This window comes from Convolutriloba macropyga, chromosome 3, assembly GCF_964194025.1.
Source record: "Convolutriloba macropyga chromosome 3, txConMacr16.3, whole genome shotgun sequence".
Taxonomy (NCBI): domain Eukaryota; kingdom Metazoa; phylum Xenacoelomorpha; order Acoela; family Convolutidae; genus Convolutriloba; species Convolutriloba macropyga.
Genome location: NC_134470.1, coordinates 8,061,911 through 8,080,386, shown reverse-complemented (window position 1 = coordinate 8,080,386; position 18,476 = coordinate 8,061,911). Strand labels below are relative to the sequence as shown.

At 33.9% G+C, this 18,476-nt stretch overlaps 3 protein-coding genes across 5 annotated transcripts in view; 2 read left to right on the top strand and 1 right to left on the bottom strand.

Annotated features, from left to right (window-relative positions):
- LOC142336831 (uncharacterized) overlaps nt 1–14,322 on the top strand; it is a 56,945-nt gene extending 42,623 nt beyond the window's left edge. Inside the window, exons 3-5 of one of the 2 annotated variants that reach the window (XM_075385773.1) lie at nt 2,386–2,534; nt 5,489–5,692; nt 14,198–14,322. In XM_075385773.1, the coding sequence (XP_075241888.1) occupies nt 2,386–2,534; nt 5,489–5,692; nt 14,198–14,250 (406 nt within the window). In that variant the 3' untranslated portion in view covers nt 14,251–14,322. Of the gene's footprint in view, nt 1–2,385; nt 2,535–5,488; nt 5,693–7,023; nt 7,793–14,197 lie in introns of those variants that run through there. The other variant, XM_075385772.1, reaches the window with a different exon arrangement.
- The window catches only part of LOC142335904 (uncharacterized), a 534,872-nt gene that overhangs the window by 182,092 nt on the left and 334,304 nt on the right, over nt 1–18,476 (top strand). The gene's annotated exons all lie outside the window — the stretch shown is intronic.
- LOC142336829 (uncharacterized) overlaps nt 14,777–18,476 on the bottom strand; it is a 5,634-nt gene continuing 1,934 nt past the window's right edge. For both annotated transcript variants that reach the window (XM_075385770.1, XM_075385771.1), the window contains exon 3: nt 14,777–15,554. In XM_075385770.1, the coding sequence (XP_075241885.1) occupies nt 14,953–15,554 (602 nt within the window). In that variant the 3' untranslated portion in view covers nt 14,777–14,952. The remainder of the gene's footprint in view (nt 15,555–18,476) is intronic.

Sequence of the window (18,476 nt, the reverse complement as noted above, 5' to 3'; positions counted from 1 at the left end):
AAATCGGGAAAAGATGCGAACGCAAGTTTCTCACAGCGAAAAAGCGGGAAATGTACGAATAGGCAAATTTCTCTCTGGGAGTTGTGGGTTTGGTAAGTATAAACAAAGTTTCCGGAGATTTCGGAGAAACGATGCACCAGGCAACCATGGTTCAACTACTATTGGTTAGTCTTGGACCATGGGTCAGGAACGAACATAGATTGACCATTATGTGTCCCAGTCGATCACCGGTCAACCAACTGAATTGTGCCTGTGTAAATGTAGACCCAGGTTTTCTTAATTAATAGAGAGTTTTTTTTATCAGACCAAGGAATTTTGAAAATCAGACCAAATGTTAAGTAAAATACTGTATGTATGTATGGTCTAAAACACAAAAATTTTTTTGTCTAGCTTGCCTGAAAAAAGATAGGCTTCCATCTGCTTTTAGCATTCTTCACAAGTAGCATCTTCTTTGTTTTTCTAAGGGACAAATAAGACCTTGGGTTGGTCTTCGAACCCATCCATGTGACACAAAATTAGCTGAAATTATCATTGTTTCCATTCACGTGTCTCTGGCGTCATTGATGCTTCATTAGTATCTCTCGGTTCATTTTCAAATGTGTCTCTGAACCCTAAAGAACGCACCTCTCGTTTGCTTAAAAAAAGATGTTTGAAACACTTTGGGGTCAATAGTGCTAGCCATGAAATGACCGTGGGTAGACCTTTCAAAAGACTTTGGGTCCACCATGATTGGGCATGAAAAGATAATCTTTAATCATTATATTCGTTTTTGCAGATGATATTTAGTTCATATTTTTTGGAGGCATTGTCAAAAAATTTTTGGGTTATAAAGAAGACGGGCAAAAATTTATACTGGCTGGAAAAAATCAACGAAGCTGGACCAATAGTCTCCAATTTGATTAAAGCTTTAGAACTTTGGGCAAATTCTAACTATCTATCTCAGGTTGAGTTGCCTTTTTGTTATGCGGCGAAGCTTAGCTTAGCAACACCTTCTCCATCCGCTTCTCTTGGCAAAAAGTTGATTTTGCCTATCTACCATTTGGAAAAAGTCTGTGGGTCAACAGTAGTTAGTTTGTGAAAAGACTGTTGGTGGTCAACCGTAATAAGAGTATATAAAGACTGCTGCTAGGCGACCTATCAAGGTCTTTGAGTCTACTTTACCCCCGACATTGGCTCTATTATTCTGGTAGACTCTATTGGTCCTGTCATTCATCTGGCAGACTCTTGGACCAGGGTATTACGCATTTCAACTATTAAAGCCTAATTTCAAATAGCTAAAAAAATAGTTAAAGATTAAGATGAAAAATAATAAACTAACAAAGTGTACTCAGCTTCTATAAATTAGTTTTACGTGAGTTACAGCTCTGTTGGCTCATATCGTACGCTGTGTTTTGAAATTGGAATCAATCACTAATTTTGATGAATACTTTAGCTTTTTGATTCCATGTGTGCTCCACAATACTTTTCATAAACAACACCGGATTGACCAACAAATATTTAGCAAAAACTGCTTTATAAATTAAGAGCTCGTAATAAGGTTTTGTCACCATATAAGGCCAAAATCGACGTAAGGTGGGAAAAAAATGAGGGCAGATTTGTCAGGAAAACTTTCATAATCTATAAATTTTTTGCTGATGAAACTTAATCTGAAAACATTATTTAGTTGTTTCCAGCTTGGGATTACTACTGTGTAAAGCTGATTACGCTAAATTTTTTCAATAACAAATTTGAACTTTCGTAATTATTTTGCTGTTCATATTATTGGTCATACTACTGTGAACAAAACTAAAAATTATTTGTAACAGTTTTTTTCTGTTAAAATTGCAATGAAAAAATTCTTAAACCTTATTCTACACACAATTTTTTACACTGATTACAATTTTTACTAAGTCCTGTAGAGTTTGTCAGTGGAAGCCGGGTAATTTCTTTGATCTGGCGATAAAACCGTAACAGCTAGCTTGTAAGACTTCAAGATAAAATTGATCATTTTGATGAAGGATATGAAGGATATAATTTAATAAGTCCTCTGACTACATTATACGGGAATTTGTGGCACCAGTCAATGTATTATGTGTCATATATGACCTTGTAAGAAATCCGAGACATTTTTTCAACTTCAATCGAAAATCAAAATTATACAGTTTTTAGTCTTTGAGTTTTTTTTGTATGATCCTTGTATGATTTCTAGGAAATCATATATGGTCCTTGTATGACTACCAAGAATTCATACAAATCATATATGACCTAGTATGATTACTAAGAATCATATATGACCTAGTACGAAATCAAAGAAAGTTGTATGATCGTTGACCCGGGTGTGGTGTATTAATTTTGTCTCATAATTTCAAACTAAATTTCACTCAGAAGGAAACATTTTTGATGAAGGATGGAGAAAATATTGATGGAAGCCAGCAATCAGCTTCCTATAGATTTAAGAATTCTGGAAACGCCAAGATCGAGAAATAAAGAAATAGCCGATTTTACTGAAAAGCTGATCCGAATTGCTGTTCAGCGATCGGATGAAAAATTATTGGGTCTTTCTCTTAACTTTTGAAGACGAATTGTGGTTACAAAACACTAATATAACGACTAATAATAAGCCACTGCTCTGCAAAAAGTTGTTTTAGGTTTATTTAACTTTCCAATTAGGTCGCTGAAATAAAAAAAAACCAACAGGAACAACATTCAGTCCCAGCTCATGAAAATTGCATGGCATTGATAACTTTAATAAATGGCGACGGTTGTGCGTAGTTTTTATTCACGAGTCTCGAGCGTTTAAATACCCATAAAATACAAAAGGGTCATATCATATTGATGGGTGCTAGGAAAATTAACCGACAGGGCGTTTAGCCGACAAGGAAAAAATGAGAAATTTAGCCGACAGTTTTACAGTTTTATCATAATTGGTCAAAAAGGCTCTTTTCTGTTATTGCCCCACCCACGTCCATTTGCACCCCCCACTTATACATGTTATAGCATATTGGTTGCATTTCATACACTTACATATACAATTATATACAAACGGCATTTACAATTTAATTATGCAGCTAAGTTTTGAAATTACGACGCATACGGTAATTGAACTTTGCTTATAATGTAAGCAGACAAAGAATAATGCGTGTTTTTAATAATTTTGCGCTTTTCTTTCACAGGAACAGCTTTATGGCACTGATTTTTTTGACAACTGGAAACAAAAATTCATCCATTCGTCCAACGGTACCGGCAATTTATTATGACTAAAATAACGGATCTCTAAGGACCAAAAAGAACATATTTGGGGGGTGCAAATAGACTGGCTATATAAGGCTGGGGGGGGGGGGGGCAATAACAGAAAAGAGCCGTCAAAAAAGTATCATTGGTCCAAAAACCAGTAGTTCGGTGGACCATTATCTCTGATGTGCGGGGGGGGGGAGGTTGTGACCACGGATAGACCTTCGTTACGCTAGTTGGCGGTATATTTGTCCGCTTACGAAATAGTGATTTAAATTGGCCAATCAGAGCTTCAGAATTAATTTTATCGCTCATTTTACTTCAACTGTCGGTTAAATTTCTCACTTTTTGGTTGTCGGCTGAATGTCCTGTCGGCCAATACAGCGGCCACCATATTGATGGGATGGTGACGAGTTTCTTGTCCAAAACTCTTCCAATTTTGCTCATTTTTCAAGCTAAGGAGGACCAAAATTTTCTGATCAAGTCATGGGTTGATCGATCAGATGTCAGTTTTTTGGGCGAAGCAGAGACTAGTGGAACAGAAACAGGATGACGGTTGTAAAGTTCTTCCAATTTTCCGCACATTTTTGTAATTTTAAGAAAGGCAATTCATTGGTCAATGGTCGAAAAAATATCTTCGAACGCAACGGTTGAGATCGTTTTTTGCAATTAATATGTCTTTTTGATAACAAATCAAAACAAAAAGTGAAAGCCGTCTTATTGGCGAAGAAGATAGAACAGAAATTAAAGATTTTTGAGTATCTCTAATTCTTTGATGTTTTGCTTTCTATATGGCATCTAATAACTCCTCAAGGTGGTTGCAGTTTACCAGAGCAATTGAGAAACTGAAATAATTTGTTGTCGCTGTTTTCCAAAATATTGTTTGAATTTTTTTGTTGTATCTTGATGGTTGATCTGAGCCAAGCATTGCTATCATGAAATCAAATTTTAAGGGCATCATTTTTGCTTCAGATAAGATCTCTTTGTCGACCCGCTCTTGTTTCATCTTACTAACCTTTTAAATGAGTTGAATTAGTTGTTTTTACTTTGACGCTAGTCCGTATATTAATTTAATGGAACAGCAGATTGTCAGTATCACTAGGAATTCGCACGTATCATGAGTCTCTGAGATTTTTTTGAGTCGAAAACTTTAATTCTGTCAGTCTTGTTTTCTTTTGGGATTGATCTTCTAAAATTATCGAATTCGTGTTGGTTATTTGAATTGCTATTAATGAGTTTGTGACTTTTATAAAAGATTAAATTTTACAAAAAAAAATTCAATTAGGAATCGAAAATAAATCAGCTTTATTTTTCAAAAATTTTGTAAAATGTGTTTACGCAAATGAAAACTCCTATTTCAAACAGAACAATTTGAATCTTGTTATTCAGTTCTGGTGAGATTTTTTGAGACGCGCCTCCGTATTTCCATACTGAGCGTTCAGTATGCGAGGAAAAATAATAGGCAAATTGTATATCTTTGAAGAAGTTTCATTTTTGAGCATCGTATTTTCAAAGAAGGTATTACACGAGGTTGTTCAGTGTTTTTTCCTGTTTCAAGTTGTTAGTTGTTTTACTTCTAAGAGACCGGTCTCATGTGGTTTTGAAAAATGAGGAGGGTGTTGTTATTTCATCAATTTTTTTTTTCAATTGACGTAGTTCTTTTAGATATTATAGTTCAAAAAACTTTTTTCTCAAATTGCAGGCTATTAAGTGTTCTTTGCAAGTCCTTTAATTTTCAAGACCTTGGCATCCAAATGTTTCAAGGAGTTATGAATACACTTGTGCCACATTTTAGATTTTTTAAACTATTAAATCAATCTAAAATTTTTCAGCCCAAAGAATTGAATATATTTTCGATTTGTTCTAATTTTTCAATGTTATAAGCCAACTCTGTTTAATTCAATCAGATGAATAACACTGTGCCAACTAAAATACCTCTTTTCAAAGAGTTGAAAACTGAAGTTGAGGATTTACAAAAAATAAAAGAATCACTTGACGTAATTTTCTTAGAAAGCACAAAAAGAAACTCCTGCGTTACTCTCTGGTGTTTAACTACAAAATCGCTTCCTTATTAATTTAATCTCCACCAACTATTGGTAGACACATGATAGATAATACCTCCCCAATTACTGTAAATATTCGTAAATGAGAGCTATAATGAAAAAAAAAAAAATATATATATATATATATATATATATATATATATATATATAAAATCTATTTTTATATGACCTCAAAACTATGCTAAAAACAGGACGAGAGAAAGATCCAATTTTAGACAGCATTCTTAAAAAAATTCCTGAAAAAGAAATACCAGTTGATGCTGTCCTTGGAGCAATTGACGGACCTAAAAGTGATGTGTTTCTCAAGTTCATTTGTGACAAATTGGGCCACAGAATAAAAGGGAGATGGCATTGGTCACTTGTGTTGCAAAAGACCTTCCCTCGGATCTACAACGTTGTTGGGTTTCCGAAAGTGACAGGTAAATGGAATCATTTATTTTAACACAAAAAAATTTAAAAGTTTAACTTATAAACCCCGACTGATTTAAAAATTTTCAACGAAAAAGTGTAACTATGTGTTCAATGTTGAATCAAAGAAATGCTTACAATTTTGTAGGATACAAAGTCCTATCGATAGATCATAGCAGTTTATGATCAAAAACTTTCTGATGATTGATGGCACCTTCATAGAAAGTCATAACTTAGACGGAAAAAATAATAGACACCTATAAACCTGTAAATAGACATAATATTGAGTCAAAGATTAATAGACACCTGGACGCCTATAAAATGACACAAAATGTAGTCGTAGAAAGCAGGTTTTTTTCAGAAATGGGACATCTAAAACAGTCGCCGAATTGAAGATGTTATCAGAAAAAAATTATTAGACACTTTTAAACCTGTAAATAGACAAAAAATATCGAAAAAAATCAATTTAACAAATTCATCTGCTGAAGGAAATTGGGAATTACTAATTAAATCAAATTTAGCAAGAAAAACAGTAATTAATTCACCTGTGGGTTTTATATCAAAATTTTTCTCAGTCCAATTTTATCTTGTTATGGACGAACAAGAGGAGTGATGATAGATGGAAATTCTTCAATTTATAGATGGAAAAATTTACGGAAGAAATGAGGCGACTATAAAAAAATTCATTTGATGTTAATTTCACTTTCCTTTACCTTAAATTGAAACCAAGATACTTCATAAATAAAATTATTTGTCAAATTTTATAAAATTATCTCAAATCAGTGGTGCTCGAATACAAATAAAAGACTGAAAAACCATGAATTTAGTACGTTGTGGTATATTAGTAACCTGTAAACCACTTTTAACCAATTAATTGCTATGAATTAATAAAGCTCTAAACCCCTTTTACAGGCTCGAAAAACGCATTAATATTGGCTTATTTGCAGATTGTAGATATAATCAGTGCGAACACCAGATACATTAGTGCAAAATCGAGTTAATTAAATACATTAATGGAACGGATTCGCGATACAGAGCGCGCAAAAAATAGGATACACAGACTGCATCTCAAATTCGCGGTTAAATTTTGGACACTTTGCGAACACTGGTTGCGCTATTCCATTCGTTTTGCCTGTTTTTGCTAAAATATCTATTTTTTTTGCAATAAAATTTCAGTTTTAAGGTATTAACATAGGAAAAACGATCAAGAAATATACAGTTTGGCCAAATTTGCCATGACAATTTGGGTGTACCTCTGCATCGCATTTGTACTTTTTTTGTGCACAATCAACTCCTCTATCCATTTCGTTTAGAATTTGAAGTTTTGGCTTTTTCGTTCCAGATTATGCAGAAACGGGGTTATCTATGGGATACACTGGCATAATGGATCGATTCTTTAATTTGTTGGGGGAGCCAGGAACAAGGCGGCTTGTTCAGCTCTCGGGTAAGTTTTTATTTAGCTCCTGTTTCAACGGAACACCTTTCGTCATTAATAAAGCTTTGGATTATCTGAAAAAATACGGCAAGCCGAATGCAATTGAAGACGAAATGGGCGGAATTTACAAATTTATGCGTGAAGATGATATCACTCTTTTATCTCTACTTTGCTTCCAAAATTATGATGCGGTTCCATGTGTCAAAATTCTGTTTGAAAACGGATTCCCGGACAATCTTTTGCTTTTCGAGTTTTTCGGCAAAAATTCGCTTTGCTACGCAATATGGTATGAAAACACGGAATTGGTTGAAATTCTTCTGGAAAATGAAAACAGACGAAGGATATTCTTGTCGGATGATATTTTTTATGAGAACAAGACAGCCTCTCAGTTCGCAAGGTCGCTTCAGTTTGATGAAATTGCTGATATGATTGACAATTACAGCAGAGAAATGACAGAGATGGATTTTACTGCAGATAAAAGTTTCTGTGAAATGCAGACTTGAAGAAATGTGTAACGAAATTGTTAGCGTGGCAAAATTGTCTAAAGTGGCCGGCAATTTTGTGTTCATATCTGATTTCCAATGTAAATACGGTACTTGTGAAGTCAAAATAGTTTTTTTTTAATGTAGCACTTGGATCTTTCCCGTTTGTGCACCCCCAGCTTAGTGGGCGCTTATTATTTGCACCCTCCAAACGCACATACTATTTTTTTAAATAATTATTTAGTATGTAATGGCACGTGCTCTGTAACTGGGGGGGGGGGTGATAACTCATAACGTACTGGGGCACAAACGGAAAAGATCCTAGCAATCTTTCAAAACTATCACTTTTCAAATTAAGTATTGTTATACACAGATTCGCCCAAACATACACTCACACGCACGCACTCACACACAAACACAAACACACAACACAAACACACACAAACAAGCACATACACACAAACACACAAAAACAAACAACCAAACACACAAACACCAACACACACACACACACACACTCACACTAAAATAAACACTCACACCCCACACACACGCACATACACACTTACACACACCCATACACACACACACTTACACACACACACACTAACACACTATCACACACACACACACACACACACACACACACACACACACACACGCATACACACACACTAACACACACACACACTCAGACACACACACACTAACACAAACGCACTCACACACACACTCACACTAAAATAAACACTCACACCCCCACACACACACACATACACACTACACACACCCATACACACACACACACTTACACACACACACACACACACACACACACTAACACACTATCACACACACACACACACACACACACACACACACACACACGCACACACGCATACACACACACTAACACACACACACACACACACTCAGACACACACACACACACTAACACAAACACACTCACACACACGCGCGCGCAAACAGTATCACACTATATTCCCTTATTTTAAAACTAAATTGGCTTTAATACTTCCCAGGTTTAGGTGCGCGACCCTAGACCGCTCTGATCAGACCGTCCCAAAAGACCTCTGATCAACATAGTGCGACCCAAAAGACCTCTGATCAAAACATTGTGCAATCCAAATCCCTCTGATCAGACTATCGTGCGACCCAAAATTTTGTGTGACTTTAGTGCAAACAACGCTCCCTCTGATCAGACCATTTCTGAATACATGTTATAATCCGTCGTTTTTTGTTTAAATTATTCAATTCAAGCTGATATACTACTCAACTTAAAATTTAATAATTTCGCATTTTTTGTTAAGGCTAGGACAAACCAATTGATAAAAATATAAACAAAAGGTCCTTTTGAAGTGTCCGCAACTTTTCTTTTGACTCATCAAAAACAGTGATAAAAACTGCATTGAAATAAATATTGTCAGTTAATGCTCTGTTGTCAGATTTTGGGGCAACTTATCTCCAGACCTTGCTCTCTGATCAGACGGTAGCGCGACCATTGACCAGACCACCGTGGTGCTCAAGCGTTTCCCAGGCCATGTATTTTGGGTCGCACCACGCCACCAGTGTGCGACCCAAATGGTCTGATCAGAGCAGTCTAGGGTCGCACACCTAAACCTGGGATAATTGATCGCACTCCCTCTATGTTCAGGTTTTAACAGAACTGTTTTTCTGCTATCAACAAGTTTGCATGTTTCTTTTACTGAATATAGTATTACAATAGTATTACTATTAGTATTACAAAGCGCAATTTAAAATGATGCTAATTTAAGATCGTTATCTTTGCCGATCTTCTATCCAAGAGTGAAGAACAATAAGATATTTTTATCTAAAACATATGATCTTTATCTAATACTTCATTATACTTTGTCGGGTTTTCATTGTAGGTCGTCGTGCGGAACCATTAATTGGTGTGTGCTTATATGTGACTCGTATATCAGTGTTTTGACTTCTATATTTCTCAATAGTTTGTAATTTAAATATTACCTGGTTTGTACAATTATTGATCGTAAAATTAAATCAACAGACAAAATTTTTTGCTAGTTTAATAAATTGAATGAAATAATATGCTTTACAATTTTTTATATTCCTCTGAGCGGCGTCAGTCTTTCAGGATCATCGATTCAGTTTCAAACCCGGAGAATTTTTTGATACGAAAATTCCAAAGACTTTCCGGTTTTTGGAAAAAATTTATGAAAGCAAAAAGTAAAAATTTTACCATAACAGTACCAGAAACAACAAAATCAAATTACAACCTTAGCAAAAAAGAGTTCTCATTAGACAGAAAGAAAATAATTCAAGCTGACTGCCTAATACCAAGAATGCTCAAAAGAAAACAGTAGAAAAAAGTTGTCACAGATAGTTTTCGACAGCTCGAATACTAGTGGAACTAGTTTTGAAACAACTTTATGACACAGATTTGTGAATAAAGGTGGCCACCGTATTGGCCGACAGGGCGTTTAGCCGACAACCAAAAAAATGAGAAATTTAACCGACAATGTAAGTAAAATGAGCAATAAAATTTATTTTGAAGCTGTGATTGGCCAATATAAAACATTATTGCGGACAAATATACCGCAGTTTTTTCAGCAACTATTGTAACGAAGGTCTATCCGTGGTGGGAGTGTAATTTACTGTATCTGACCATGCTTTGCGGGCCATGGACATGCCTCAGCGGCCCGTTGGACTTGATATGAATCGATCACAACCGAACTACTGAGACTTTTATGGACCAATTTTTGGACCAATGAGACTTTTATGACCAATTATGATAAAACTGGCGGCTAAATTTCTCAATTTTTCCTTGTCGGCTAAACGCCCTGTCGGCCAATTTTCCTAGCACCGTGAATCAATGTTCGCTTCTCAATCAGCATGAATGCAATCAATTGAAACTATACGATACAATTGTAAGTTCAGGCAGTCAAGGAGCTCTATGTGCTCAACAGAACCTGGTATTTGATTGCTGTATCCTTTAAACTTAAGACAAATTGACTTGATTCGAGACAAATTCAATTTTTTTCCACCATTCTGTTTTCTACGAAGAACAAAGTCCTCTGAGAGCAGATTTTTTAACCGAATATAGAAGCCTACTCCTTGCGTTGAATTACTAAAACAAATAAACGACTTACCGCAAAGAAATAGTCAGGTAAATTAAAGAATATATGTATAATTTTAAATTAAAAATTTCAAGTGTATATGTTTGATTCTCTTTGAAGCATCAAAACTTCAATATAAAAGAAAAGCTAAATTCTAGATTGCCACACCCCTTAAGCAGAATATTATATTAATCAAGCTCTTTGAAATAAGCTTATTCGAGTTTCGCTCCATCAGTTTTTGCTTCACTTCCCCCAAGTTTGAAAGAATTTTCAATTCTCCAAACTTTCTATTCTTCGCACTGTGGAAAAACTATGCAACGCAGTCAAAAGATTTCTTTGAATCATAGAAGGTAAACAAAAACAAAGCAATATTTGTTTAGAAACATAACTTAACACTGATTCTCTCTTTAATCCATATTGCTAACAAAAATTATTTGAATATATCCATTTTGAGCTGCATTAAACGATATTTTTGTTAAAACAGCTTTCGCCAGCTCAAAAATATGCGCTTATCAAATTTGACAGACTTGCAGATAGTTTTTATCAGCGAGTTCGAATTGCGCTGAAAATTCATCTGAATACACCTAACTAGAGAGCATTAAGGTGTCAGGAATTCCAATGGAAAATTGTTGGTAATGATTTTTAGCTATTTGTATTAATGGCACGGCATACTCGTTGATACCGTATTCAAAGATTGTCAGTGTTAGAGGTCTATGTAGGTGCAGCTACTGTAAAAATGGACAAGTACTGGATTTAAACCAGCATCTCTTACTTGCCAGCCTAGTGTGCTACCCATTTACACTGGTGTTAAGCTCTCGAAATTGGACATCTCTTATAACCCGTTCTCACGTTATTACAATTCAAAGAATTTGAATTGTATTAGGGCGCTGTCTTTTTTACGACTCGAAGAGGAGTATTGGATAAGTCCTTTTTTTAAATCAATTTTATTGGAGTGATTTTTGAAGCGGGAAATGAAACGCGTGAAAAAATTTGGAGTGATTTTGGTGCTGAACAAAAGTGAAGAGCGGAGCGAAAAGAGAGTGGTGTTTGTTCATACCGCTGTTTTTGAGAGAGCGAGAAATTGATGTGTAAAAAAATTTTCTCTAAGCGAGCGAAATTTTTTTGTTCACGTGCGGCTTTTAAAAGCAGTTTTTTGCAACTTTTGATGGTTATGAGGTTTGATTATGATATTCTCTTAGTTATAGGATTGTTTTGATAGGAATTGAAGGTTTCAAGTATTTAATTTGAGTTTATTGCTAATTTGGAGGTTTTTGATCAGTTTTGATGATTTTTAGACAAAATTTAATGATTTTTTGCCTGTTTTTTTACTGCCTTAAGTTCGATTTGAATAAAAGCTTGTTACTTACGGAATTTTCAGATACCAACTGATTAAAGTTTTGTTGACATGAAACATTTTTTTCATAGGAAAAATGACAGAAAAATTGAGAAATTTTAAACCATTTTTCTTAATTTTCTACAGTTTTTCTTTTTTTACATCTTAGACAAGTTTCTTAGCCTATAATGACTTGCCCATTGTTTTGCGAGTTTTTCGTTGCTCTAATTGCAAAGAAATTTTATTCGGTTATATGTTTCTTTGTACTACTAAAAAAACTCATTAAGCTTTTCTAGTTCTGTTTTTAGTTAGTTTTTAATTCAATTTGTTTTTTTCGCTCTATTTTTAAAGTAGAGTAAGAAAACGGTGTCGGAACAAAATTCGCTTGCTCTTTAGTGGTTTTTTGTTCACATGCGGCAATTTCACTTTGATTTTTACTGTTTTTTTAAATTTTTAGGATCGGATTTTTTTTCTAAATGGTTTTACTAAATCATTCCTAGTTCATTATAGGCCTAGTTTTGTGGTTTTCTGTTCTCGCTAGCGGCATTTTGACATTAATTTTCTGTTTTTTGTTGTTTTTTCGATCTGATTTTTTTATAAATGGTTTTCCCCAATTAATTCATAGTCCGTTCTAGGTGTAGTTTTTGTTTAGTCAATGAAAATTCTTTGAATTGTACGTCAGGACTTGTCCTGCTATGTTTTCTTGTTCCTCGAGGCTTTATTTCTCTAGCCAAGTATACGTTGACCAAATAGAGCTTCTTGTCAAGTTATGTAAAGCTAATCTTAAGCAAAATTTACCCTAGGTTGTTCTCTCTCAACCTTCTAACAGTTAACGGGTATGTGCTTAGGCTGTTATGTAATCAACTGCTCCCAAAAAAATTTTGCAGCAAAACATTTACTTCTATTTGTATATTCAAGCAACTTTGAAACAGTTGATTTTTCGTCTGGCCAACTTTTGGGACGTTTTTTGTCTGACAAATTTTCGAGTAAATTGTTTAACTACTCTCATTGAGAAGTCAAAGCAGCTAATTTAATTGACGGCAGTTTACTACTAAACGTCAAGCGGAAAGTAGATCAGAATTGATCTCGGATCTTTTCATTAATTGCCCCCCCACCCTTTTGCAAAAGAGGTGGCTATTCTTGAAAAGAATTTAACCCGGGTCGAATTTTTCCGCCCAAAATGATGTAAGAGTGGGGCTGCAATGGGAGGATTTTTTTGGGAAAAAGCAGCTCAAAACTCTTATGTTTTTTTGGGCTGCATTAGGCTTCCATCGGGGGTAAAATGGTGTAGGAGTGAGCGGGTAAAAGACAAATAGTCAGGGGGTAATTCCTCAAAAGTCCTCCCATTGCAGCCCATTGCAGCCCACTCTTACATTGCAATTTTAGTCAGGGGGTAATTCCTCAAAAGTCCTCCCATTGCAGCCCATTGCAGCCCACTTTTGCATTGCAATTTTAGTCAGGGGGGTAATTCCTCAAAAGTCTTCCCATTGCAGCCCATTGCAGCCCACTCTTACATTGCAATTTTAGTCAGGGGGGTAATTCCTCAAAAGTCCTCCCATTGCAGCCCATTGCAGCCCATGTTTGCATTGCAATTTTAGTCAGGGGGGTAATTCCTCAAAAGTCCTCCCATTGCAGCCCATTGCAGCCCACTCTTACATGGCAATTTCAGTCAGGGGGTAATTCCTGAAAAGTCCTCCCATTTCAGCCCAACTCTTACATCATTTTACCCCCCATAGACAAATTAACCCCCCATCCACTCTCACAAGAAAATGGGAGGATTTTAGGGAGGATAATCAACCCGGGAAGCGAGCTATTTACTAACCAATCAGAGACGATTAATAACTGTATATCTAAACTGTAATTAAAACTGCGTATATCTAATAGAATATCTAAACTGTAGGCCAAGTAATAAGTATAGCACAGAAGGTGTGGTGATTCTCTATTAGGTACCAAGGGGGGGCAATTGTTGAAAAGATCCCAAATAAATTATAATTTTTATTGGATTTCTGTCGATAATTAAGGGTTTGTTCGGTCAGGCCAATGTTATGGAAAGCAGTCTGGCTTAGAATTTGTTGGGTCCACTGCGAGAGGTCTAGAAAAAGGTCTGCTCAGTCTGACAAACAGTAACTAAAGTCTGTTTTTTCTAGCCAATGGTGGTCGTTCTCCAACCCCTTGTCGTTGCTCAAGTCCATCTTGTTAATATCTGTCTTGGGTAAAGGACTTCATCCTGGATTTAAGTCTAAATTTGCTTATCGAAACTCTTGACATAATATCAATTAATACATGTGAGGAACCGAACAAGAAGAAAAGAGCGAGCAATTTGCTAGCAAAGTTTTCAGACAATTTTAAGACGCACGATAAAGCAGGAATGGCTGTGACAAAGAATACGAAACTATGATGAGATTTCCGCCGTTAAATGTTGTCGGATTTTTGAATTGTTCCAAAACTTGAATTCTAATAACGAATGACAAGCAAATGACGTTTTTGAGTTTTAACTTGAGTTTTACCCCAAAACGTCACATTTGGTACAAAATGAACAAAATGATCAGTTTGGGGCTTAAGTGGAAAATATTTACAACAGCACAAATTAGCCTCAAAATAATTTCTAAACTTACGTCAATAATTATTTAAGATCGAATTCCGAAACCATATGTTCTCAGGGGCCATTTTTGGTCAGTGCTAGTTTGCCAGTTGTCTTCTTAATCTATCATCTAACGGTGGAAAAATCTAATTTGTCCTCTCTGTTCACTCTTTTCACCGATTTTTAACGTTTGGCGCCTCAACCTGGGTATTTCTTATATGTACAATTGACACACGTTTTAATCGCTATCAAACAAAACAGTGGCATATTCGAGAAAGTTTAATCGAGAAATGCATAACTATTCAATCAGTCATGATGTTGTTATACAATAAGCGGCTCTAGTTCACTGTGCTCTACATAGCTTGCAGTTTCCTTAATCATCATATCATAAAACTGGTCAATAAGGTCAGCAATTTCATCAAACTGAAGTGATCTCGCAAACTCAGACGCTGTCATGTTCTCATAACAAGCATCATCTGACAGGAATATCTGTCGTCTGTTTTCTTTTTCCAGAAGTATTTCAACCAGTTCCTTGTTTTCATACCATATTGCGTAATACAGAGAATTCTTTCCAAAGAACTCGAAAAGCAAAAGATTGTCTGGGAACCCATTTTCGAACAGAATTTTGACCCCGGGCACTGAGTCATAGTTCTGGAAGCAAAGTAGAGAAAGAAGAGTGATATCATACACACGCATGAATTTGTAAATTCCGCGCATTTCGTCTTCAATAGCGTTAGGCTTTCCGTATTTCTTGAGATAATCCAATGCTCTATTAATGACAAAAGGTGTTCCATTAAAACAAGCACTAAATAGAAATTTCGCCGAGTGTTGAACAACTAGTTTTGTACTCGTGTCACCCATCAGGTCAACAAAGAAATCCACAATATCCAAACATCCAACAATAAATCCAATTTCCGCAAACTCTAAAATTAGATTAAAAAATTGCTGCTGTCGGCAAATACTGGCTATTATTATTATCATTATTATTATTATTGTGATTATTATTATTATTATTATTATTATTATTATTATTATTATTATTATTATTATTATTATTATTATTATTATTATTATTATTATTATATTAGTATCATTATTATTATTATTATTTATTTTTATTATTATTACTATTATTGTTATTATTATTATTATTATTATTATTATTATTATTATTATTATTATTATTATTATTATTATTATTATTATTATTATTGTTATTATTATTATTATTATTATTATTAGTATTATTATTATTATTATTATTATTATTATTATGATATTATTATTATTATTATTATTATTATTATTATTATTATTATTATTATTATTGTTATTATTATTATTATTATTATTATTATTATTATTATTATTAATATTGTTATTATTATTATTATTATTATTATTATTATTATTATTATTTTTATTATAATATTATCACTCTACCACTATTGTCATTTCAATCAGGAAACAAAAAACGAGATAAAAATGTCTCAATATAAGTAAAAATCGCAAAAATGAAAATGCAAACTGAAAAAATTCAGAGAACTATGAGAATCACTCTTTTAACAGATAGTAGCAAATTGAAGCCAGAGCCGTACGATAATCCCAAACATATTTCTGGATTCAACCAAGGATTGATGATGACCAAAATTGACAGAATTATACATGATAGCCTAAAGGAGAGTACAAACAACTTTTTAAAATTCTATTGCGCTTATTTTTAGCCGTTAATATATTATAGCCGTAAAATGCCGTTAATAAGACTTATTGTTCATTTGCCGTCAGCCGAACAATTCTTTGAATGCAATATTTTGTTAAAGATTTTTGAAATTTTAAGTTTTTTTGAGCTAATGTTTGCCATAAATAAACTAAATTATTTATTATAGCTCCATTGAAAAAAAATCGAATTCTCAGCAGTAATAATGTTAAAAAAAATTGTTAGCTGAAATTTTTAACAGAAAAAATTAACCAGAAAATTACTAGCAAAAAAGTCAACCGTTTGTTGGTGCTGAACACCAGAAAGTTAAGTAGTGACAAGCAAGAAAAAGCGTTTTTTTAACATTAGAAATTTTTAGCTGAAACAAAAAAATCCTGAAGTTGATATAATTTGCACTTTTTTTGAGATGCTGATTTAAAGTTCGTTTCTAGCGTTGAAAAGTAGTTATTGAAGACTAAAGATCATCCCTATTAGCAACAACTAAGATCAGCCCAAACGATACACAAATTTGCAAAGCAATAACAGTATGCATACAAACTTGAGCTCAAGATAAACATATATGAAAAAACAATGAAGCCAGAAAGACGTTCGCAGATTTCTTGTTGCTGCTTTATTAGCAAGAAGGTAAATCAAGTCGGCATAAAAAAGGGAGTTTGATCAGTGCATAACAATAGAGCCAAAATTACACTGGAAAGACAATTATTTTCTAAAAAGTTTTTCTATTTATTTCGGATTTTCGTGAACTAGAAGAGCTTTTACTGGGTAAAGGTTCTATTTTTTAATAATAATATGTATATTTCAAAGAAAAACTAATCTGTTGTAAAAAAGTGCACGTTATAGCCAGTGTGAATGGTTTAAATAGAAATGAAATCCTACACAATGGATTTTCTTTACTGTAATTGTTCGTTCAGTTTTTTGGGGACTTCTTTCTCTTAATCCGAAGCACAGTTTTTGGGCAGCAAATACAGCAGAGTAGTTGAAAACAGAATCTTGGATGACGTGATTTCACTACTGCATGAAAACAATGAATTAAAAAAAATGAGATGAAGTGATCAAGCCGCCGTACAAGAAGAAAGTCGTGTGGTATTCTAAAGCAAACATATTAACTGTACTTTCAATTGTGTTTTAAAATCATAATATAAGCTTTTATCGAACAAATTTAAATATTTCAATAGAAATTACAAATTTATAATGTGAATCATTCTGGTTGCACTTGACAACAACTAATTCAGAATTAAACACTAAATAAATTTTCCAAAAATTGTGATCTTTTTCAGACAAAACATATAATAGACAAAGTTTTTCCAATATTCTAAAAACTGTATAATGGTCCTAATATTTCTATCTGTTGGCCGGAAAACAATCAGTCTGCAGATAATATGTGCTGATTTTTTTGAAATGAAATCTTACAGAGGTGATACAAAATGCTGTAGCCGGTAAAAACAACAACAAAAATTCAATTAAAACAGCTTTTTTTAAACAGCTCTAATTTATTCTAATTTGCGATCCCTTGACACAACTGAGCGCAAATGATAACCTGATGATTTGTGTGTGGGTTTTGAAAACAATCCAAAATGCTGCCGAACCATAAAATGGGAAACATAATCAAGAAAAGGAACAAATTTACATATGAATAGCAATTTCTCCCAGTTTCTTAAAAAAACAATTTACTTTAATTTTTTATTGAAATCACTATACCTACAGGAAACCATTTTCTTCAGTTATTGACAGAAGTGCACAAAAATTAAAAAATAGCAACTTAAAAATGCTTAAACTTCAGATTCTCTCCAAAATATATATTTTACTTGTTTGCATTATAATATGAAGATTATTATAGAACGCATTCAAATCAGCAGATAAATTGCCCAAATTATCTGGAATTATCTGGCAACAGTGCAATTAAACATCATAAGTTTAAAACAACCCGCGAAGATAGTGAGAAAAACTGCAAGAATATTGCAGAGAAATGAGAATCTTCATTTTTCATGTGTTTTAAAATATAAAATTATAAACAAAACAAATGCCTGCAGCTCTAGTTATTTATGTGTTAATTTGATTATAGAACGATTTAAAAAAGATTCTAACCAAAAATTTACATACAAATTTAAGTTTCAAAGATTTATAGACA